Source organism: Natrix helvetica, assembly GCF_964273705.1.
Source record: "Natrix helvetica genome assembly, chromosome: 2".
Taxonomy (NCBI): domain Eukaryota; kingdom Metazoa; phylum Chordata; class Lepidosauria; order Squamata; family Natricidae; genus Natrix; species Natrix helvetica.
This window is the reverse complement of record NC_138552.1, coordinates 151,395,776-151,419,478: the sequence shown is the minus strand read 5'-3', so window position 1 is coordinate 151,419,478 and position 23,703 is coordinate 151,395,776. Positions and strand designations below refer to the sequence as shown.

Below are 23,703 nucleotides of genomic sequence, written 5' to 3'. Positions count from 1 at the left end.
GTGACCATAGGCAGCAGGGAGGTGGCTGACAATCAAAACTTTGGATTTGGATCATATATCCCCTTTTTCAGGTAGCTTGTAGGCTAAAACAAACTTATGGCCATTTTTAAACAAATATTTTCTAAGCCAGGGGTGCCAAATTCAAGGTCTGCGGGCTGGATCCAGCCCACGAGATGCTTAGATCTGGCCTGCAGGGCCGGCCTGGAAATATCAAAGAACCTGTGCACAGTGATTCTGCGATGATAAGGATATAATTTAAACCTTTGTAATTAATGATGATGGATCGTGGCTTCTCCTCGAAGTATACTTCTTGAATAAGCAAAAAATAAACCCGAAGCATCTTCTAATAAAAAACATTTTAATATAAAAGAAAGTAAAAATACAAACTTGCTAACTGAATTAATTACATCTCGGCAGAGTTATGTGCCTACCTCTCTTGGCAGGAGAACGAAAGAACAGAAGTGAAAGTTAAGAAGGAATGTGAAAGTGCATGCGCAATAAATCTCAGCACAGCTAAGAAACAGTTCAGTCTGCACAGAACATAGGCACAGCTGGCAAATCAAAATAAACGCAGTGACATGCGAGCCATAATGGGACGTGGGGGACTGCGCACAATACCCCTGCGGCCCATTTTCAGCCGGCAGAGTGCTGCAGGAGGCCATGGGGGCTGAAAATTAGCAAGCCTGATCCTATAGCAGATGAATAGTTACAGCAAGAGAGAAAACCAGAATGGTATAATGTGCTTTACTTAGATTTTGCATAAGCGTCATATTCCAAACTCAGGAAGAATTTTACCTATATGCATAATTTTCCATTCAGACTACTTCTTGATAAAACTAGTTGTATCAAAATTTAATATTGCAATCTATTAAAAGAAAGTTAAGCAATTATTTGCCGACATGTAGATTTTTGCAATGAGATATACCTCAACATTATATTCTTCTTCTTCATCTGTATTGATCCTCACTGTGAAATCATCTTCACCTATGTGAGCTATCACTTTGGAATTACTCTGACCTGAATATAAGGGGGAAATGCATCTATTAATTTAGTCAGCAGTTACATTATACTGAAACATAACACATATCCTACATGAGTTATTTAAAGCCAAACATATTAGATTGTAACATGTCAGCACCCATTTGCAAAAAAGTTACATATTATGAATTTGGGGTTATATCATGAGATTCAAGGAAAATCTTTGGGGTATATTGATTGACTATATCAAAGGACATGCTCCAGGGCTGGGCTGCTGGGGTTTCTCACTGGTTCGGGCGATCCTCTAGCTAGGATTCTGCCCAGTTTGACAAACCCCCAAATGCTACCCCTGCCGGGCCACGCCCACCCCTCCCTGCCCATCCCAGAAATCTCCATGCAGCCTATTCATCATGCCAGGTAAATCCAGGACCCACACGGAAGCTCGGGGACGGACGGACGGACAGGCCTACCAGAGATTCCGGAAATCCGGAAACAGGCCTGTTTCTACCCTCCGGAGCCTGGGGAGGGCGAAAAATGCCCCACCACCATGGTGGTGCGGGAGGTCAACTGGGCCACGTCCACCATGGCCAATCTCACCCAGCAACGGAGCAGCGAACCCGTTACTGCAATTTTTGAAGCCCATCCCTGTCCAGGGCCTGGGGCTTGGAAGGCAAAATGGACACTGAGAGGTCTTTCTCAGTTTGAGTTGAGTTTATGCTTAGTGACTTAGGCAGTATTTTTTCTTCTTTGCAAGTATTAATTTTTATTGTTTTAGCATTTGTTACCTGCTGAAAGTTTCATTTGTGAGATGGGAGCCATATATAAAGCAATATAATATTACTTACTTCCAATGACATTATTATTGTAAACAATATGATTAGCTTCTTTAAAATTTATACTACTTTCCACAATTTTTAACAACTGAACTTTAATATTTTGTACTACGGGTACATTAACACTCTTGCCATCATACAGTTAGTCCTTGGGTTACAATGGCAATAGGGACTAGAAATTCTGTTGCTAAGTGACAAACTTCTAAAGTGTAACATTGTGGGACTGCATCATTTAACAATGGCATTTCCACAGTCCCAGGTGCCATTGTTAAATGAGGACCTCACATCATCATGATTTCCAATTTCTTGTCAGCTTCTTCATTGACTTTGCTTCTGGGAAGCTAGCAGGGAGTATTGGAAGCCGTGATCATCTGATCATGACTTGCTGCAACATAATTGTGAGCCAGACACAGTCACAGGACCACAAGAGACACTGTGATGGCTGGAACTCTGAGGACCTATCTTAAATCCCCATTGTACAGCACCATTGTCATAACCCAAGGACATATATACCATGTATAACAGCAAGATACTAACTGGACCCAAGGATTGTAATCAACCTATGTCATTTTTATAGGATATTCATGGTCTCCCAGTTCATTTTTGGACCAAAATCAAGCTCTATCAGTCTAAATCAGCCTATAAAACTCGTAATGACTGGGGATTATACCATCCATTTTGTGTGGCCATTTGTTCCTACCTGTTAGCGGAGCTTCTGCTCCAATTGCTTCTCCAAATTCAGATGCTATAAGTGGCAATGCAATAAGTCATGCTTATAATTTTCCCTTTGAGGCACCAGTAAGACATGCTCTTTCTCTCCACTCTCCTTTCATTACCTTAATATTTAAAAGGTATAGACTGAAATCAAAAGTTGTAATGAGCTTACTTAGGTTTCCACTGTTTATGTAGTCTTAGTCATCTTAGCCTCTAAGACTTAGGTCATGATTCTAATGGTGTTATAAGCTATCTAGTGAAAACATTTTTGATTATAAATAATAAAGATTTATTATACCAACAGACTCTAGTAACAGGTCTATTTGTGCTTTCCAGTAGCTGCCTGTAAAATCTGTAGTACGATTTGGCTGTTCTAATAGCAGTTCCTTGTATTCTGAGATTAATTTTCCCAGAACAGAAATTTGATTATGGTATTCCAGATCATGGCAGTTTGCCCATTATTTAAAAACATCCAATATTTTTCATATACTACTAATCCTAAAGGAAATCAACCCTGGGTATTCTTTGGAAGGGCTGCAGACACTGCAGCTGAAGCTCAAATACTTTGGCCACCTAATGAGAAGAGAAGAGTCATTGCAAAACATCCTGATGCTGAGAAAGATTGAAGGCAAAGGGAGAAGGAGACTGCAGAGGATGAGATGGTTGGCTAATGTCATTGCCACAACGAGCGTGAATTTGGGCAAACTCCGGGAAACAGTGGAGCACAGGAGGGCCTGGTGTGCTATGGTCCATGGGGTTGCGAAGAGTTGGACACATCTTAGCAACTGAACAACAATGCTAGCAAACAAGCAACTTACTTGTACGCACTTACCAACAATATGGCCTGTGAAAAATTCTTGCCATTGTACATGATACTCTCTTTCATTGCCTTGGCCATCAAGAATAAGGGCTTGAAAGTTTTTTGAAAAATGGTCTGCTGTTGATGTTAAATATAACTTAAAATGCCTGTAAAAAATTAATTTCAGATATATCTAAAACACTTGGTTTTTTTAATGCACAAAATATTAGGAATCGTTGCATACGGCTCTTTATGGCAGTGTTGGCAAACCTTTTTTGGCACTGAGTGCCAAAACGGGAGCGGGCACCCTTAGGAGCACCAGAAACCAGAAGGGCAGCTCTCCGGCACACACACACGCAGGAGCGCCAGAAACTGGAAGAGCAGCTCCCCGGTGTGCATGCACACGCTGGGAAGCTGAGCTTCCAGTTTCCCGTGAGCATGTATGCGCTGGTCACCTGGTCTTCCGGTTTCTGGCATGTGTGTGTTAAGACCAGCTGGCTAACGTGCAGGTGTGGGCCAGAAACTGGAAGCTCACTTCCCGCTGTGCATATGCATGCCGGGGAGCTGCTCTTCTGGTTTCTGGCACTTCCGTACGCACAAAGACCAGCTGGCTGGTGCACCGGAACCCAGAAGAGTAATGGGCGATGGCTGGCGTGCCTGGAGAGATGACTCTGCATGCCACTTCCGGCAAGCATGCCATATGTTTGCAATCACGGTTCTATGGAATTGATGGCAAACAGCATCAAGAATGTTTACTAACAGTTTGAGCATAAACTGTTTTTCAATTTTCAAACCTGAGATAAATGTTTAAGAACATACATCAATACATTATTAAAAGAGATTTAAAGCCCTGCATATATATTTGAGCTTTAGATAATGAACTATCATGCTTGCCAATACATTTACCTTGTAGGTGAAAGCCAATGAAATATTATTTTATATTATAAAGGGTCTAAAATAATTTCCTTTTCATTTCTAATAGACATGCTCCCTACTATCCAGATAATACCTGATTGCAGCAATACATAAACAAGGCTGATCCAGCCAGATTCTGCATTTAGTTAGAAAAAAAAAATCATACCTATGTAACGCTGAAAAACTAACAAGCTTCTCTATATGGGATTGAGGTTGGAGATCTCTTCGTCTTACTGAATGTTGTTGGATGTTGGATACTGAAAGAATATCATAGTCTGAAAGAACAGACTCCAATCTCTCTGGGGAGAAAAGAACGTGAAGGCTTAAGCACAACAAATATAGAGTGAAGTATTGGCTTATAGCTAAATGGAACATAATGCACTGTTAAAAAGGAGTATCCAAGCATATCTTTCATTGAAGCTGCACTATGTAAGTCATGTGCCTCAGTCTCACTAATTTGGATTTTTGTGATCTACTTTAGAAAACTGAACCGTGTTCATCACTCATGCCCCTGAAAATGTTTAGCTTTTGTTATGTGGAATATTGCTCCCTTTTAATGTCACATTTCACTCACAGGAAAGTGCCAATATGAAATGTATATGCCTGTAATTACAGTATAGCATCTCAAGCACTCTATGGAAATGACATGGAGCATGAATAAATGGTTATACTGGAAAATTATAACAGAATCAGGAACTGAAACTCAAAACTCCACACCCCATTCCAGAGATATTTCTTAAGAGTTACAAGCGTTTCTTGTACCAGAAAAAATAGTACACATTTAAGATCTTTAAAAATATCTTTTATGAGCATCTGTAGCTATTTTGCGCCTATCCATACAGTACAGTATTGTTCAATAATACAACCTCAAGTGAAAACTCTTAATTTATGTGTGTGATTATTTATACTGCAAAGGCTTTTGGGCTCAATTGTAATCCTAAATCAATGACTAACTGTATTTCTACCCAATTCTGTACTCCATTTCTATTTGTAAGGTCATAACATGGGGAAAAACTCACTTAAGAAACGTCTCATTTAACAACATAAATGTTGGGTTCGGTTGTGGCCGTAAGCCGAGGACCGCCTGTATGTGGAACTGCTGTATTTTGTAGGCAAGGCAATTCCAGCACTCATCATCCTCCAACGCAAGGAGGACTTCCTTTTTTCTTCCATACTCCCTTCAACCGGTTTATAACTATGAGCAGCAGCAGTAGTAGCCCCCTCCCGGGCCAACGACCTCCCCACCCCTCACCGTCGCCTCAAAAGTTCCCCAAAAATTCTCTCTTCCCAGGCAACCTCCGGCTGATCCCCGACATCCCGTCCCGTTAAGATTCTCAAAACGACCGCCACTTCAGTCGTTTTCCCGGACGTAGAAACAATTCAGCTTCTTGCCAGAAACGCTTGGCCCCACCGCCTCCCCTTACACTGCACCCCCAGACGAGGGCTTCAAGCCGGGAGGAAGCCTCCCGGAGACCCCGGTCGGATCCAGCCGAGGACTCGTCCCGGTTTGCGCCACGCCCGAGGGAACCAAAACAGCCCGGGGATCCCAAGTCGGAGGAAAGATCTCTCGGGCTTCTGTCGGGCGGTGGGGGAGGAGGGGGGAAAGCGGAGCAATCACTCCCTCGCTCTCCGCCTCACTCGGGACTCACCGAATCGCGACTCCCGATGCCCGCCGCGGGGTCGCTGGGCGGAAACCCCGAACGCTACTGGTGGCATCAACAGCAGCACCAAAGCGAGAAGCAGCAGCCGCCGACCGGAGCGGGACTGAGGCGGCATGCTCCCCGGGCGGCGGCGGCAAAACTCCTTCTACTCCTTCCTTCCTTTGCGCTTACATCAGCCACCCGTCCAACCTTCCTCCTCCGGCCCCAGGGCGGCTCTCTCTCGCTCTCGCTCTCTCCCACACACGGAAGCCGAGCCGGCCTCCCGTGGAGCATGATGGGCCGGCACAGCGGCCGCCATCTTGTTCCGCTCGGGAAGGGGAGGAGCGGCTCCGATTTGGTTTCGCTCCTGCTTATTAAGCAGCCCCTCGAAGTAAAGTAGGGGGAGCCACCGCGACAGTTAGCTCTGGTCTGTGGGGAATGAAGAATAAATGCTTTTTAAAAAAAAAGCCTTTCTGCTGGGGCTCCTGTGCCGCTTACTCAGCGCTTGGCAGGCCGAGGTTTCCTAGATGTGTGTTAGCTCGGTTGACAGCAGCCCGCCCAGCTTGACTGAAAGGCGGGCAATTAAGTCGGCCGTCCCTGATTGTTACAGGGACTTACGACCGCAATGCGGCCCAAAATTGAGACATTGGTTGAGTTTCTCCCCGCCCCCCCCATCTTTTACGACCTCTATTGCCAGAGTTATTAAGTGTAGCAACTGAAGTTGGTAAATTAGTAAGCCAGCCCGTAAATGAATCTGGCTTCCCCATTGACTTTGCTTGTCAGAAGGTCACAAAAGGACACAGCCAAGGTCGTAAATATGAACCAATTGCGAAGCGTCTTGAGTTTTGATCACACGATCATGGGGATGCTTGCAAAGGTAGTAACTGAGGTAAACAGTCATAAGCCACGTTTTTCAGGGCCACTTACTTTGAACGGTCACTAAAATGAATTGTTGTAAGACGAGGGCTACCAGTACAAGGACTATCTGGAGAGGTAAGAGTTTGTTCCCATTTGGCTTGGTTGATTGTCTCTTTTACATACTCTATATATAGATGTTTCTGTCTATGTTTATTGATGGCTTATTTGTCATAGTACCAGGCTTCTAGAAATTCCCTGGCATTTTTTGACTTGGCCTAGTCTAGAATTATCACGTTTTCCCAATTGAAACTATGGATAAATGTCTATATGTTGTGAAATTAAAGAATGTTCATTATGTCTTCTGACTGATAGTTGTTGTTCATGGATGCATTCTGCCAGTCTTCTGCCTGTTTGTCCTATATGGTGGTGATTGCAATTCTTACACTGTATCTTATAGATGATTCCTGATTTTTTTCTTCTGGGGTTGCTAGGTCTTTTGGTTTGCTTAGGATGTTTTGAAGGGCGATAGTTGGCTTGTGTGCTACGCTGATTCCATGTACTTGTAGTGTTTCTGAATGTATGGCAGGTAGTTGAATAAAAGTGGCAATCATTAATGTATAGCATTCCAAATCTAATTACAAAGGAGTTACAAGCAAAAACAGCAGGTCTAAAGGCTCAAGTCACTATCAGTATTGCATTTTAGGAAACGGTTCAAGGACTATACAGTCCCTATTCCCTACCAGAATACTGAAGTATCAGAATACAGGAAATAGCAATCATGAAGCAGATATGAAACCTCTAACCTGGGCTAGCATTTTGCAAAAGAAATCTGTTGTAGGAATTTTTGGTGTAAATTAATTTAATGGAGAGCAGAGGTTAGAAAAAAATAATCAGACTTCAAATTATTTCTTAGTATGTCAGAATAATTTGGCTTGGAATAATGTGGCATTTTAAGGACTGCGGTACAGCTAATCCTTGACTTACAACAGTTCATTTAGTGACCATTCAATTATAAACAGCACTGAAAAAAGTGATTTACGATCATTTTTCACACTTACAACCATTGCAGCATCTCTATGGTCACTTAATTAAATCCAGATGCTTGACAACTGGTTCTTATTTACGATGGCTATAGTATCCAGGGGTCATGTGATCTTTTGCAAGCTTCTGACAAGTAGTCAATGGGGAAGCCAGATTCACTTATCATCCGTGTTACTGATTTAACAACTGCACCATTTCACTTAACAAATGTGGCAAGAAAGGTTGTAAAGGGAGGCAAAACTCACTTAACAAATTTCTCAGTTAGCAACATAAATTTTGGGCTCAATTGTAGTCATTGTAGAACTACCAGTATTTCTACCCAATTATGTGCCCCACTTCTATTTATAAAGGCAACTAAGCAAATAGATCTACTTCTAATTTGTATCATAAAGTTTAAATTGTATTTCACTACCAATATTTGCCCCTTAAATATGACCCATCATTTTGCTATACCTAATGCAATGTTCAATGAAATACTCCCCAGAGTTCAAGTGGCTTTTTTAATTTGGAGAAAAGGGGAGAGTACTCAATTTTAAAGAGATTGAAAATCTTATGAGATAGGCTACATATAGTATTAGTGACAGTAGGATTCCTTAACATACTTTTTGTCAGCACCTACAACTGTAATCTCATAATTGAAGTCCTTTTGGCTTTACCTGAATAAGAGAATTGTTCTGATTGATCTCCACCCCTGGCCTAATCAAACAAATGATGCTGTGGTCATGCTATCAGAATGCTTGAAGGCTGTAAAAGGTCTGGATGAGGAAGAACCTACCCATCCATGGCAAGGTGGACTGGCTAAGGGATTTGGACACACAGACGCAGGTGATACTGTTCTTTAACTCTGAATGAGCTAGCCCTCCCCCCTCTCCCCCAGGTCTGAGCTGATATGCAATGTGTAATTTGGGAGTTCTCATAGACTTATAGCTCCTGCTCGAGGAGCAAGTGGCATCCATGGGGGAGGGAGGCTTTCACAGATTTGTCTACTGTGCCAGTTGTAGCTTTCTCTGGACCTGGGAGCCTTGCTCATGGTCACTCATGCCTTGGTCTCTTCCTGTTTGGATTACTGTAATGCATTCTACTGGACTGTCCAGAAAGTCAACTGGTCCAGAAGGCAGCAGCCCACAAGTAATGGAAAACCCTTGATTTGCCCATTTAAGACCTCTGTTGTGTTGTGCGAGCTTCCACTTTGCAATTTAAGGTGGTCTTCACCTTTCAAGCCCTGTAAGGCACGGGGCCAAGTTATATGCAGGCATCTAACTGTCCTGACAGGATCAGCATATTCCTGGTTTCTTTCCTTATATATTGCTATCTGGTGGGAGCTACCAAGCATGCTTTTTCCATGGTAGCCCCAGCCTTACTGAACACTCTGCACCACTGACGTTAAGCCAGGCCTCTACCCTCTAGGCTTTCCGTAAAGCTTTGAAGGCCTGGTTTTTCTTTCCCCAAGCGCTAAGGTAATGTTAGGTGACTGCACATCATAAGCTTCACTTGGTGCCAGGTTTGTTTTAATGTGGTTTTGCATGTTTTTTCAACTTTTGTTTGGGAGCCATTCAGAACAGATTGTAAGATGAATGGCTATAAAAATGTTTGAAATAAACAACAGGAAAATGGAAACAACAAATATTCCTAAGAACGTTCTCAAAATATTGAGATTAACAAAGGTTGATATCATTGAATTTAGGGACTGTTGAATTATTTCGTCCCCAGAGTTTATGAAAAGAATATAGTATAGATAATTTGTTTTTACTTTCAATTCAGCAGTCCAGCTTGTTAAATAAACAATTGTATTTTTAGAGAAGCTGCATGCAAATGTTACAAAGCAACATTTTATGGTTTATAAAATGTAATTTTATTTAATGTTATTTTGTTACATAGGGCATTAACATTTTCACAAGGCTTTTTTGGGACTACAATCAATGATTAGCAACACACAATAGTGGTCCATCTACCTACAGAACAAATCACTGGACAAACTTGACACCTTCATACATGTGCACAAATCTGCATGGAAAAGTTTTATACTTGGAAATGTGACCACTTTCCCCATTCCAGTGTTAAGAAATGACATGCAATTTAGTCTGCCAAAAAGGCACTCCCTGTTTTCTGGCAGTAACATGCTGCTTCTAAGACATAATCAAGTGAATACCAGAACTACAAAGGCAGGAGTGTGATATTTTATTGGGAGGGGATAGCAATTGGACAGCAGCAACTGAAGAGTAAGAAGAGTCCCTGTATTTAAACACTCAATAGCTCCTGCTGTACACATATGTAGGAAGCCACACTACTATGCTTTCTATGTAGCCCAATACTCCCATATCCTACAGAAAGGAATTAACAATAGCATGTAAAAATCAAACCAAGTAACCCCTGAATAATAAGGGAATGTGAAGAATTGTACTGCACAAAACTCTTTAGTTGCATTACTCAAACATGTGTGTCTTTTCTGTAATACCAAAACAATTGCTTGAAGGACCGGGTTCAGATTCTTTAAAAAAATACCAAATAACTTTAGTCTGCTACTTAAGTGTTTGGAAATTATTTGTTTATATGAAATTTAAGCCAGTATTAATACTTTTCTACAGCAGTAACCGCACACCAGGAAGGCCAAGACAAACACAAATCAAGGAATGGATTTTTCCCAAAGCTGCAGTGTGAAAAGACTATAAATTGATTTCCATACATATGGATGGGTTCTCTTTGCTGTAGGAAATCCAAGTGGAGCTATAAGGAATGAGAGGTGTAAAAAGATTTCTTAAGGAGGAGAATGACACTCCAGGTGCAGCTTAATTTTCTGCACCTTCCGCAGCATCACATTCTTCTCCTGCGCTGTCTGATGTCCATAACTAGAAAGACAAAACAACCAGACTGAAGTACAGCACATTCAGTTTAAATATACACCCATTCTGTCAAATAAGTAATGGCAAAGATAACTGGCTTTTTAAATGATGAATTCATACTCCTTTAAATAGTTTTACCTGCATCGTGTGAAACTGTTAACATTACTTGTATAATATATGTCTTATATGAACATTTCTATTTAAGTTTAGCCAAGGAAAAGTCTTAGAAAGACAATATCAAGAAGATATGTCTACTTTTATTCCTATAACAAACAGCCTTGGCTTGCAACTATCATTCCTAAAGGTATTTCCCAAAGATTCACAATAAAGAATTGCAAACTTAGATTTTAAACACAGTTATTCTAAGAAAATTAAAAGGCATATCTTACTGTGAGGTTGTCTCTAAGCAACTGCATGATGAGTGTGCTATCTTTGTATGAGTCTTCATTCAGTGTATCAAGTTCAGCAATGGCTTCATCAAAAGCCTGTAAGAGACACAAAAACCAATCTTAAGTCATTTCAAGAAGATCTTCCAAAATAAACATTTAGTTAGAAAGCTAAATAAGCTTTCTTCATATGTGTATCTTATTTCTTTAAGAAAAACTGCTCTGAATATTTAGGAACTAATAATTATTAATACAAAACCTGTTTGATGAAGCTTTCAAGCAAAAAAAAAAAAAGGGGGGGGGGAATACTTAGCCACAACGTTTTCATCTAGTGAACAAGATTTATCATACATACTTTAGATAACAAGGCAAAATAGATCAATCAGTCCTAAACACTGTTCCCTCCAATTAAGTTTCACTGTGATCAAAGAAGGCAAAGATGCAACCTTATATAGTGGCAACTGCATCCTGAAATCACTAAGTGAAAAACTTTGAAGAATAATTAAGTGCTCTTTTGTACACTTCACCGTTAATGGGTCTCTGTTTTAGCACGTAACAGCAAGTCATGGGAAAAGATACATCACTCTAGACTATATTTTACAAGAACTATGTTCTCTACATGCAATTCTCATTTAAGAAAATAAGCAGACCAGGGCTACAAATGCACACACACAAAACAACTTACTGTCTTGGCCAATGTGCAGGCCAATTCTGGATTGTTGAGGATCTCATAATAAAACACTGAAAAGTTAAGCGCTAGACCCAAACGAATTGGATGTGTAGGTTGCATCTCTTTCTTGCTGATTTCAAATGCTTCTTGATAAGCTGCCTGTGAATTTTCTATTGTTTCTGTGAAGAAAAAGGAACAATAAGTGAAAGCGGCCTAAAAAATTAGCTAAGATTACTATTATCCACAGAAGGAGGGCATATACATAATGCCTCTACCTTTTATAATGGCTTCATACACATTTGTTCTAACTGAAAACTAGAGATTTAAATGAACACAGTACTCACGTTTCCTGTCGTCTCCACTTGCAACTTCTGCAAGATAACGGAAATAGTCTCCTTTCATCTTCAGATAAAAGACCTTGCTCTCTGGATTAGTTGCATTAGCTATTAAGTATTTGTCCAGCAGTTCCTATCACAATAAAAATGAACACAAAAGTGACTATTTTGTCATGTATCACCTTGCCTGGATTCAGATAAAATTTTACCATCATAAAAGGGTACCACATTCAATTACATATCACATTAAAAACATTTAAACTACTGTACTATGTTGTAACTGGGTACAGTTGCACTTTGGTTAACAAAAAGCCTTTAATTAAAGGAATGTTCTAGGGTTATCTTGCTAATTGTGCAATACTATGTAATGTATACATTACTTTGCTTTCTAATTTAATTAAGAAGTGAGTCCCCTGTGTTCACAATACAAAAATAAGAGTTTCTGAAGAATATTGCTAGAGTGAGGATTATAAAGGTGGGTGGAACAGAGTTATTTTTCCAAAATTTCTCCCAGCATCGTTTTTTCTCCCTCCCTCTCTAAATGGACAGAGAAGGGTAGATCAGGCCAAAGCATCTAGTTCTGGGTAGGAAGAGAGCAAGCAGAACATAGTTGACCTAATTTGCAAGGGTAAAAGACAAGAATGGTAACAACAGGCAAATCGAAATGCCAGGGATTTGAACATGAAAACGAATACAAGGTGGGCTTCCTTAAAATCAATACAAGTTATAAATAAGCTAAAAATGAAATCCTGAAATTAAATAAGTAGGTACGGATAGTCCTCGACTTAAAACAGATCATTTAGTGACTGTTCAAAGTTACAATGGCATTGAAAAATATGACATATGACTAATTTTCATGCTTGGCAATTGGTTCATATTTATGAACCAGGTCATATGATCACCTTTTGAGACTTTCTGAAAAACAAAGTCCTAGGGAAGCCAGATTCACTTAGCAACCACGTTACTAACTTATCAACTGCAGTCACTGACTTAACTGTGGCAAGAAAAGTCGTAAAATGGGGCAAACTCACTTAACAAATGAAGTTTTGGGCTCAATTGTGGTCATAAGTCAAGAACTACCTGCGATGGTGACATGACTTGTATTCTTAGCCAATCTATTCTGAAAACTCACCTTCAAGCTTACAAAGGAGTCATAAAAAAACTAACATTTTTTTAAAAAAGCATCATCTTTTGATAATTACCCTTTATATATTTATGTCTAGAGTTTGAGGTTAAATGAAAATTTTGTATCTTAAATGAAAATTTTGTATCTTAAATGAAATTTTTGTGTCAACTGAAGCAGATTGCCCAATAAAAAAACTACTTTGCAACAAAGATTCTTGAACAGCAATAGGTGGTTCTTTATGATGGTTTGCAAAGTCATTTGAACATTATATTAATATCATTCTGTACATGTTTATATGCTGTTCTAATCTGTAAGACTCTCCAAGCCTGAAAACAATAGATTGTGTGTGATAACTTGAATTCATGTAGTATGGGAGGCTGTAGAATCCTTTCCCAACTGAATATACAAAAGAGATAAAAGATATATAATACCTAGTTTTTTCCCCCGCTGGTAAAATGAAACTTCTATCAGAATTTTTATCTTCACTTTTCTAATTTTGACTTAAATCATTCTCTTAATAGTGCAGAAGCATCATGCTGTTCAATGCAAAAGCTACGTGCAGATCTTTCCAGGCAAGAAAGTACAGAAGAGTAGCCAGTTTATTTTGTAATGTTCCAGATCTCTTCCATTTTGTGTAATGATTTCTCTCAACATTCAGTGATTACTTTGAACATTTCTATAGTTTCATACATTTGGTTTAAAAGTCTTAAATTTAGCTATCTGGGAAGCCTTATACCATTCCCTGTATTAAATTATTTTGAACTGAAAATTCATACAAATCTGATTTACAATGAAGTATTTCTGCCAACATTGTGCATTCTGAAACACTATGTTCAACTATGAAGTGGTGGAGGGGGGAGAGGTGGTTAAATAATATTGGTTAACCCCCTATGTTGCTCTCATTGCAGGATTTGATCATCGGATGGGGGGGAGGGGGTTGGCTGTCAGGCCTGGAAACCACATTAGGCCATGGACCTTCAGGCCTGCCACATTTCGTGCTGTGGGAAAATGGGAGGGGGGATTATATGGAATGGGTACAGATATAGTCAAAATAACATTCCTTTCTCAGAGAGTCAAGGCCACACTGCCCTGCACCTGTAGGGGTGTGTGGGGAGTTATCTCCAGTTAGGACGGTGCATTGATTGGGCTATGTGATGGACCTGTGGGTGCTGGGGCAGGGACTTGGATTTTCTTTCGGGTGGGGAAAATCTAGAAGCTTTCAGAATGTCTATTTGTGGATCTTGTCTTGATCCTTACACATATTTAAGCATTATCTCCCATTTTCCTTTTAGTATCTCTATAACAGTGATTCATACAGTTGTAGCAGCAACTTATTCCCAGTAACCTGATACCCTCTTGTAATCTAGCTACATGCTTCATTTTTTAAACGAAAAAATAACCAGTTATAGAACTGGAAAGATCACCTTTGCTTATTTACAATGTAAAGTCTAAAAATACCGATATATTCTGCTTGTCTTATCTCAATAACATTGCAGGTTTGATCTGCCACCATTAGGAATTAAATCTCTTGGACTATGACTTGTCATTAAGTCTTTTAGGTAAGTAAAATACTTTGAAGAAAAAAAGTGAAATCTATTCTTCCCAAGTCACGCTCAGGAGCTAGTGATATAATCTCTAAGCATCAAATTTCATTACACTATTATGAAATATGGGAAATTGCAACCTTTTTTGTAAATTCATGAACAGTATGTGGTTGTATTCATACAGATGAATGATTATTATTTTTATATAAGTTTTTATGCTGTTTAATTTTCGGTATGTACTTACTACACGTATTAAAAACAGAGAGGGCCCGCAATCTGGGAGTCCTCCTGGACACGCAGCTTAGTTTAGAAGAACACCTGACGGCCGTGACCAGGCGGGCCTTTTACCAGGTTTGCCTGGTATGTCAGTTGTGCCCCTTCCTGGATCGGGATGCTCTATGCACAGTCACTCATGCCCTTGTCCTTTCTCGCCTGGACTACTGCAACGCTCTCTACATGGGGCTGCCCTTGAAGGTCGCACAATCCCCGACCTCCGGTCCTTCCGACGTGCCCTAAAGTTGGCTTTTCCAGCAAGCCGGCCTGTCCTGTTAATTTTATCTAATTTTTAAATGTTAGTGTTATATTAATTCGGTTTGTTTCTTGGATTGTTTCCAATTTTCTTTTAAGTTTTGTAATATGTGTTTTTTAATGCTGTATGCCGCCCTGAGTCCTTTGGGAGAAGGGCGACATATAAATACAATAAAAAAAGAAAAAGAAAAAAAGCTTCTACCCATGGGTTGTCAGACTTCTAAACACAATATAGCACCACAAACAGATTACTATGAATTTCACTGATGCCAGTGTAGTGTGTAATATGTATATACAAGGATATAAAATCATACACCAGAGTAATATACATGTTGCACAGAATATGACATACATATGGAGATGTATGACTAGTTTTTTTTCCTCTAACTACTTGTATAAGAATTATTCTTTATATTTTTCATGTTGCCTTGTATTCTTGTATAGACTACACCAGTAGAGCTAAACCAATTTCGTTGTATACATGATGGACAATGACAATAAAGGCTTTGAACTTTGACACATATTGTAATTCTACATACCTACTATAAACCAGATTATTAGCATCATCCCTTGTTAATTGCTTAAAAATCTGACCCAAGATCTCAATAATTTTCTTCAGAAAACTCTCAAAGACAGATGAATCAAATTAAACAAACAATAAGTACTCTAACAATTCAATTGTGCAGTTTACTTTCAAATTTACTCCTTTGAAATAAAGAATATTGCAGCAAGACTTCCTTCCAGGTAAACAGATTCAGGAAGACATTGATACAATATTTGGATTGCTGTGTATCTTCATCTAGAACAAACTATTCAGCATTCAAATTTTGTACTAACCAATACTGCATTATGTACCATTTACATCATATTTTATTTTATTAATCAAGGGAGAACAAATAAAATGCTTGTGTAGCCCCTTCTAACTTCAAACTGCTACATAATTGGACCCTAAATTTCAAATGGCATAGATCACACATTGTCATTTTTTTTACAAATAAAACATATTTGTAAGGCCAGGCTCCCCATAAGAAAGTCTCACTGATATATTCCAAGAAAGCAAGAAATGGAGATTCAATTAATTCATATCGTTATTTTGCAGAATCTTTAATGCACGCTAATTTATTTCAAGTTGAAGCCTGAAATATTATTGCTAAGACAAATCACTCATCAAATTAGAGCTAATGCCACTACTTTAAATGTCAAAATGTCCATACACAATGTTCTACATTACTTTCAACTGTATGAATACATTTAAGTAATGTAAGTGTATGGGCAGATAATGCAAAGAGGAAATATACAGATTAGTTTCAAATCATGCAATGACTAAATTATAAATTCTGATATTGATAATACTTTGGGGGGGATGTAACCATGTTAGCACTGTGTTTCTGAATCTAAAAAGCAATTTTGATGCTTTTAGAAAAAAAACCAAATAAAACCAAAAACCTTCCCATACTCAAATCTAATTTTCACAATTAGATTTGTATGGGAAATATCACTGGATAATCAAGGTTGTTGCTTTTGGAGAGGGAAACATTTTTGCCTCCCAATACTTCATACAAATGTTAATAAAAGAATATCTCCCCCTCCACTCAAGGGATTAAGTACTCAATGATTCAGCAATAATAACAACAATCTTTTTATGATACTTGTTTTGTTTTGTCTATTCTTATTGCTTTGTTTGGGGATAATAGGTACATTGGCTGCTCAGAAGTCATAATAAAATAATTCTAGGAAATGAAAACAATTTCAAAAATGCTAGTAAGAAAAAAAACACATTGGCCTATATGGCTCAAATCTTATAGAGCAGACAGGCAATTTAGTGTTTCCAGCTGCTTTGAACATTAACTCCCATGAGACCCAGTTAGCATATTCAAAAACAGAGAAGATTTGAGATAAAAGTATATTCATTACAACAAAATGTCTTGCTACGTAATTCAACTTAACTTTTTAGAGAGATCTATCCAAGGTTATATATCACTTACATACACAAAAAGTAGCAGAGACAATCTACTGGTAAATGTGCTAGTCAGGAAAAAGAATATTCTGTTTTTCTCCCAGAATGTTCCATGTATTCCCCAGAATTCACCACTCTGAGCATCAGGATTGGTTCATGCGATTCTCAAGTACATTACCCAGAATAGGAAAAAAAAAATTAATAGTGTTCTGGATGGGTACAGGAGTGATCTAAATATAACTTGCCAGGGCATAATATACTATAGAAACTTTGTTTCTATCTGCTTCTATTATGTCTTGTCTGTTACATGTATCTATGGAAATCTGGGATACAGTCCCAGAGTGCCTCCAAACATTAGCCTATAAATTGTAAATTTGAATGTACAGAAAAAAGGAATAAAATACATAGGAAATAATAGTCTGTATTCAACTTAATTTCAATTAAATTGAATTTAGTTTTTTATCTAGCCTCACCAACTCTTGAATTTCAGTGCCTTGGACATTATACAAAGGCCAAAGTAAGTTTCAGTTTATAAAATATATGGTACTGCTATATTTCAAGTTCCAAGATTTTGTGAAGTTATTTTTTTTTAAATTGAACTGGTTAAATTTATTTACCAGGTTGAGAGAAACTAGAAATGTGGTAATTATTCTGCAAGCACCAGAAATAAAAACTATTCCTCAGATGTAGATCGAAATTAAATTTATCTGAAACAATGTTGGACAAAGACAGTATTATATGATCTATTATTTAAGTCCTGAAAATCATCACAGAAATCTCAGAATACAAGAAATAATATGAAAGACTGGGAGGAAGGTAGATAAGCAAATACTGTCCTGCACTCCTACCTCCCCAGAACAGCTTTAAAAGATTTGATTGTTTTATAAATCACCTGCAAAGCTTGCTGTAAAATATTCCTTCTAGTCAGCCTGGATCTTATCAAATCTTTAAACCTAAACATCTATGTTTTAGCATTCTTTTGCAATACAAAATTTGAGCAAATGTCTAGCAATACCATAGTACTAACATGGGAATTATTCTTCAAAAATTTAACTCATATGTCCTACTACTGTGTTCTACATTAAGTAACTAGGTCAGTGATGGCAAACCTTTTTGGCATGAGTGCCCAAACTAGTACATGCTTTGTATGCAGAAGGTGTGCACTGGAGTGTTGGAAACCCGAAGACCAGCTGGCTGGTGCACATGCGTGTGCCAGGATTCAGAAAAGCAGTTGCCGATGGCACGCCCACCAACAGAGAGGCTCTGCGGGCCACCTCGCCATCACTAGAACTAGGTTGTTTCAACCAAAATTCATTATGATATCAAAGAACAAAGCATTCCTATGAGTATTGTATCTCAAAACTAAATATTTATTGGAGCTGAGCATGATAAGCAGAGTTATCCATAATGGTTATAAGCTACAGTTTCTTTTTTGGAATGGTTTTACAAATTAAATTTGTAGACAAATTTATAGACAAAGTCCTTATGTGTCCATTTCCTCTTGGCCAATAAAGAATTCAATTCTACTCTATTCTATTTCATTCCATTCCATCACCGTAAGATTCATTAATGTTGTTTAAATACATGAACATTTAAAACAGATTATATTGAACTGAATTTATACTACTTGATATGTTCTACAAACCTGAACAATCCTATATGACTTGTACAAAATGTGTTGCTAACTATAATTGTAATCTGTCATTAGACAAAGATAGACTAAGTACATTAGTATGAATGACTTCTTTTCTAAGGTTTAGACTTCCTAAGCAGTTTATACAAATCCAGCTAAGTAGTACTTAGCTGATCCTGACTGATTTAACACGGTAAGTAGAATCAATTGGATAGAATTTGAATGGAAGACCATCAGGAAATTTCAGGATTTAAAATTCCCATTATATATATACTACATAATGGGAATTTTAAAAGTATCCAAAAAGAAAACAGTGGCAAAACATTTGTGTCAGACTTTTATATTCCTAAAAATGATCTAATCATTAAAAATGTCAGATAAGCTAGTTATTTCAAGCTGGGGAAAAAATAGAAACTTGCTTGTGTTAAATAAGTTAATGGCACATAACAGAGATGACTAAGGATTGGCTAGGATTCAGAAAGCTTCAACAGATACACCCAGGAGCAAGAACTTTCCCTGTGAACTTTTCATTTTCCTTCTAAAGCAGATTAAATACCATAATCAAACTATTTTTAAAATAAACTTATTTCTGAAATGTTCTCCTACATGGTGTGAAATGCTGTTTTTTTTGGGGGGGGGAGTCATTTTGGGGCAAATGTCAACAGCATGCATTTTTGTTGCTGCCACAAAATTACAAACAATATATGCTGAACAGGATCACAGAAGCATTTTTGCACATTTAAAGAGAAAAGCATTTGTGTTTAGTGATTGAATTCTATCAATCAGACCACCAAGTTAGAAATTAGATACTTTAATGGAACTTACATTTCAATAAAATAAAAATGAATAGAAATTGTCTTAATTGTAAACATATTCAACTGAAAATTTCAATAAACATAAAATGCAAGGTATTTTCCATCTGAAGCACCAAAAATATAGGTTAGCCCTTATGTTTTGGACAAAGAATATCAACTTCCAAGAACCCTTTGACATTGTCACTGAAAACTAGTGGTACAATTTTTTTTTTATCATATTGAGGTAGGAACACAATTAAAAGGTAGCACAAACACAATAGATTTAATAGAATTTCAAGAACAAATCACACCCAAATTATGGGAAGTTTAGGTAAAACTGTTCGTCTCTCAAAAATATTCAGTTCGCCCAGGCTTAACCAAAGCACTTACTACTTTCTGTGTGGGTGTGCCTCCAAGTCAGTCTGTTAACTGTCCTGACAGGTCCATGTAATCTTCTTGGCAATATTTTTGTAAGTGGTTTGCCATTACCACTTTCCTAGGGCTGAGAAAAAGTGACTAGTCCAAAGTCACCCAGGCGGCTTCCATGCCTAAGACTAGACTACAACAAAATATTCTGGTTTTTAACCTAGCGCTTTAATCCACTACACCAAACTGGCTCTAGTTAATTGCCATACAAGCAGGTTAAAACTTATACACTATTTAAATATTTTAAAGTGATTTATCTGATTCATTTCTATTACAATTTATCGAAGTGCTTAGTTAGTCACAAATACACTAGCTACAGAATATCAAGTTATTTTGGCCAGTTTGAGAAAGTATACATCTTTTTTATCACTTCTTTCTACTATGCTTAGCATTGTTTCCATAATCACTCAATTCTAGATATAAGAAATGCAAGAATAAAACAGCTGGTTCATTTTCAAATATATCAAAAGAAACCCCTTTCTTTATTCTGCTACATATTAGCAGGATCTTAATTGTGAATAGGATTACTTAAGTATAATTTAATCAATGTTTTTCCTACAGTAACTTTTCAGAATCGAAAGACTCCTCAGTGAAAACCTGGTTCTGTATTTAACAGTACTTTGGTCATCAAATTCTTAGACTTATGCTACAATTTTTATTAGTATCTCAGAGAAATGCAATTCATTCTTCCACTAGACATCAGCCTCTAATCTAATTAAAATTTAATCATATAAAATTTGAAACTAAAATGACCATAGCCAACTCACCAAAACAGTTGTACAGATGGACTTAAGCTCAGATTCTACTTTCTCTCGATAATCCTTGACAAGTTGCATTTTCTTATCATTGCCATCCGTTTTCTGTTCAATGCTGGAGATCACCCGCCAAGCAGAGCGCCGCCCCCCAACAACATTCTTATAGGCTACAGAGAGAAGGTTGCGTTCTTCATTGGATAATTCAGCACCTTGCTCTGTCACTGCCTTCATGCAGGTTGCCATATCATCATAGCGCTCTGCCTGCTCAGCCAACTTGGCTTTCTGGATCATCTCGGTCTTTTCCATGTTAGACTGCAGTGGTCTGAGCAGTAAGGCAACTGATTTAGGAGGAAAGATGACCTGTATCGAAGTACAGTTGCTCAAAACCTGAAACATCAAAGAAACACTCTTAAGTCTGTGGGGGGGGGGGGGGGTTTCTAAGAAAAACCCCCTAATGTTAAGTACAATATACCCAACATGGATTTAGAATAGAATTCTTTATTGGCCAAGTGTGATTGGACGCACAAGGAATTTGTCATTGGCGCATATGCTCACCATGTATATAAAAAGACAAGATACATTTATCAAGGATTTAGAATTTAGGAAGTCAGACCAATAGAAAAGGCAATGGGTTTAATGAGACTAAGTAGGAAATAAACCACTTAAATTTCCATCTTGTAAACCACCCAATCTAGCAAGAAAAAAAGCCTTTTGTCTTACCAGAAAATAACAGACAAAAGCAAAAAAAAAAAACCTGATTGTTTGCTCCCCCTATTCCCAAAATAATGAGGGTCATGTGAACGAGACACCAGAAATGGCAGTCAGAAATAAAAGACTCCTTAGTTTGAACACCAAGTGACACATTCAACTACCTGGAAATTCTTCCCCACAAGGTTTCTTCTCTCCCCCCCCCCCCATTCCGAAATAAGCCTTTGAAGTGTCATTTTATGGGAAAATGTCCAGAGAGAAACCCGAATAAGCGCGATTACGGACTCTTGCCACAGAACCTGCCAGGGAGGGAGCAGCAGGATCGCCCGGACGACGATCTAAATCGAGGAATGAACGAGGAACGGGGCGGTTCGGGCTCTAGAGCAGAGGAGAGATTAGGGAACCGTTCACGGACTGGCACCCTCCTCCAAATGATCTTTTCAAGGCTACAAATACTCATCCAACCCCCGCCACCCAGCGGTAGGTGCTGCCGCCCGCGAGGTGAAGCAGCCATAAAAAAAAAAACCAAGAGTCCCGGAGGGCGCCAGCTTGGCGAATGCCGGGACACCGAATAGCTCGGAGAAGAACGGGGGGGGGGGGGGGGGGAGCCAAGGGCACAAAAGGTTCCTTGCCCGGCCTCGAAAGCTCAACGGGAAGACCCGTAGAAAGCCCGCGACGGAAACCGTAGGACCTTAAGGCAGGAAGGAAAAACGTGGTGGGAAAGAAGGAAGGGAAGAAAAGGAATCCGCAGCGGAGCCTCCTTTTCCCTCGGCTCCTCCCCAAGAAGGCAGCAGCGGAAGGGCCTTTGTCCCCGCAGAAAGAGCCAAGCCCGAGACGGAGGCGGTGAGGCAAAAGGGCGCCGTCTCGTCACCTCCCATCCCCCGGGCCCTGCCTTTCCTCTCCCGCCGTCCCACGGAAAAACGCCAAGGCGGCTGCAGGGCCGGTACGAAATGGCGGCGCCTCCCCGTCTCCCTCTCTCTCTCCCTGCGCCTGGTTGCCTGGTCTGCCCTCCCCGGCAGGGGACTCCCAGTCCCGCGCCGCCTCCACAAAATGGACGACGCGGCAGAGATTCGCGAAGGAGGAAAGACGCCCGAGGCGAGGACGTCCCCGCTCTTCCCCGGGCCGAGCCCCCCCCACCCCTCGCTCTCACCGGGCTCCGCTGAAGCGCTAGGCCGGCCGGCTGGCGCCCTGCTTGGGTGGGCTGCGCTCGCTACGCTCCGGGACTACGCTGGCGAGGCGGGGAAGGAAGAGGAAGAGAGGGAAGAGAAGAGGAAAAAAGCAGCTCCGTTTTCAGCGAAAGAAGCAGCGTTGCTAAAGGGCGTTGGCACAAAGTGAGCCTCTTCACTGCTAGGCCCGCGCTCGTGCGGCTGCACCTATCAAGAAGCACTCCCGGGGCCCTGACTCCGCCTCCCGCGTTCACGCGACCAATCCGGCTTCTGGGCGCCGCCGCGAAGGCGGACAGAATCAGGGCACAAGTTCGGTTGGTCTGTGGGCCGCCGCAGCTAAGGCACGGGGTTTCCTCCAATTAGATCCAGGGTGAGGTGACGTCATCGTCGCCATGGAAATGCTGCTACAGCCCCCCCGTCTCTTTTTTGCCCCGCCCATCTTTTTTTCTCTCTCACACGTTCGCTTCTCCAGCCCTATTGGAAGGGTGGGCCGGGCGATGCAACGAGACGGTGCGGAAGAGAGCGAGTGGGGTCGGTCTCGTGCCGCTGCGGTGTCTGCGAGGCGCGACACGACCGCTCGGCGTTTCTGTAGAGCAGGCGGACGCAGAGAGATCGGTTGGGAGTTGATGGGCTCCTCCCAAGCGAGCCAAGAGAAAGGAATTCGAGTTGCAGGCTTATATAGAGCGCTGCAGGGGGGAAGTGACTAGAGCACCGATGACTGACGCAGGAAAGTTATCTCACTTTCATGCTTTGTACAGCGAGTTTTTATGATGGCTGGATCTTGCTCTATTGTTATGGCCAATCAGGATGGATTCGATTGAAATAACGATTCGGGAAAAGTCGGTTGAATGGTTTAAATAGTTACTTATTAGCTAGTCAGCACATTCTTTAACCGTTTTAAAGTAAAAGTGCCCTGGGGTTATTTCATTCATCCTACTGGTGGGCATTTCAACTGTAGAATTACACTTTTACAGATAACCAATTTCGCTGTATTTAAGTACAATGACAATAAAGATTATACTTATAATGGAATATAAAATCATGATTTAATCAGATT

General features: G+C 39.8%; 2 protein-coding genes across 2 annotated transcripts in view; both read right to left on the bottom strand.

The window, feature by feature from the left end:
- Positions 1-6,161, bottom strand: part of ADAM17 (ADAM metallopeptidase domain 17) — a 32,340-nt gene extending 26,179 nt beyond the window's left edge. The window contains exons 1-4 of the mRNA XM_081945043.1: positions 5,889-6,161; positions 4,406-4,538; positions 3,358-3,491; positions 926-1,017 (exon numbers count right to left, since the gene is read on the bottom strand). Of these exons, the coding sequence (XP_081801169.1) occupies positions 926-1,017; positions 3,358-3,491; positions 4,406-4,538; positions 5,889-6,015 (486 nt within the window). The 5' untranslated portion in view covers positions 6,016-6,161. The remainder of the gene's footprint in view (positions 1-925; positions 1,018-3,357; positions 3,492-4,405; positions 4,539-5,888) is intronic.
- A 3,445-nt stretch (positions 6,162-9,606) lies between these two features.
- YWHAQ (tyrosine 3-monooxygenase/tryptophan 5-monooxygenase activation protein theta) lies at positions 9,607-22,845 on the bottom strand. The gene is made up of 6 exons (XM_081945045.1): positions 22,631-22,845; positions 20,785-21,159; positions 12,019-12,142; positions 11,690-11,853; positions 11,008-11,103; positions 9,607-10,624 (listed from the first exon to the last, which is right to left on the bottom strand). The coding sequence occupies exons 2-6, from the start codon at positions 21,076-21,078 to the stop codon at positions 10,565-10,567; spliced, it is 738 nt and encodes a 245-aa protein (XP_081801171.1). The 5' UTR covers positions 21,079-21,159; positions 22,631-22,845; the 3' UTR covers positions 9,607-10,564.
- Positions 22,846-23,703: the final 858 nt, after the last annotated feature.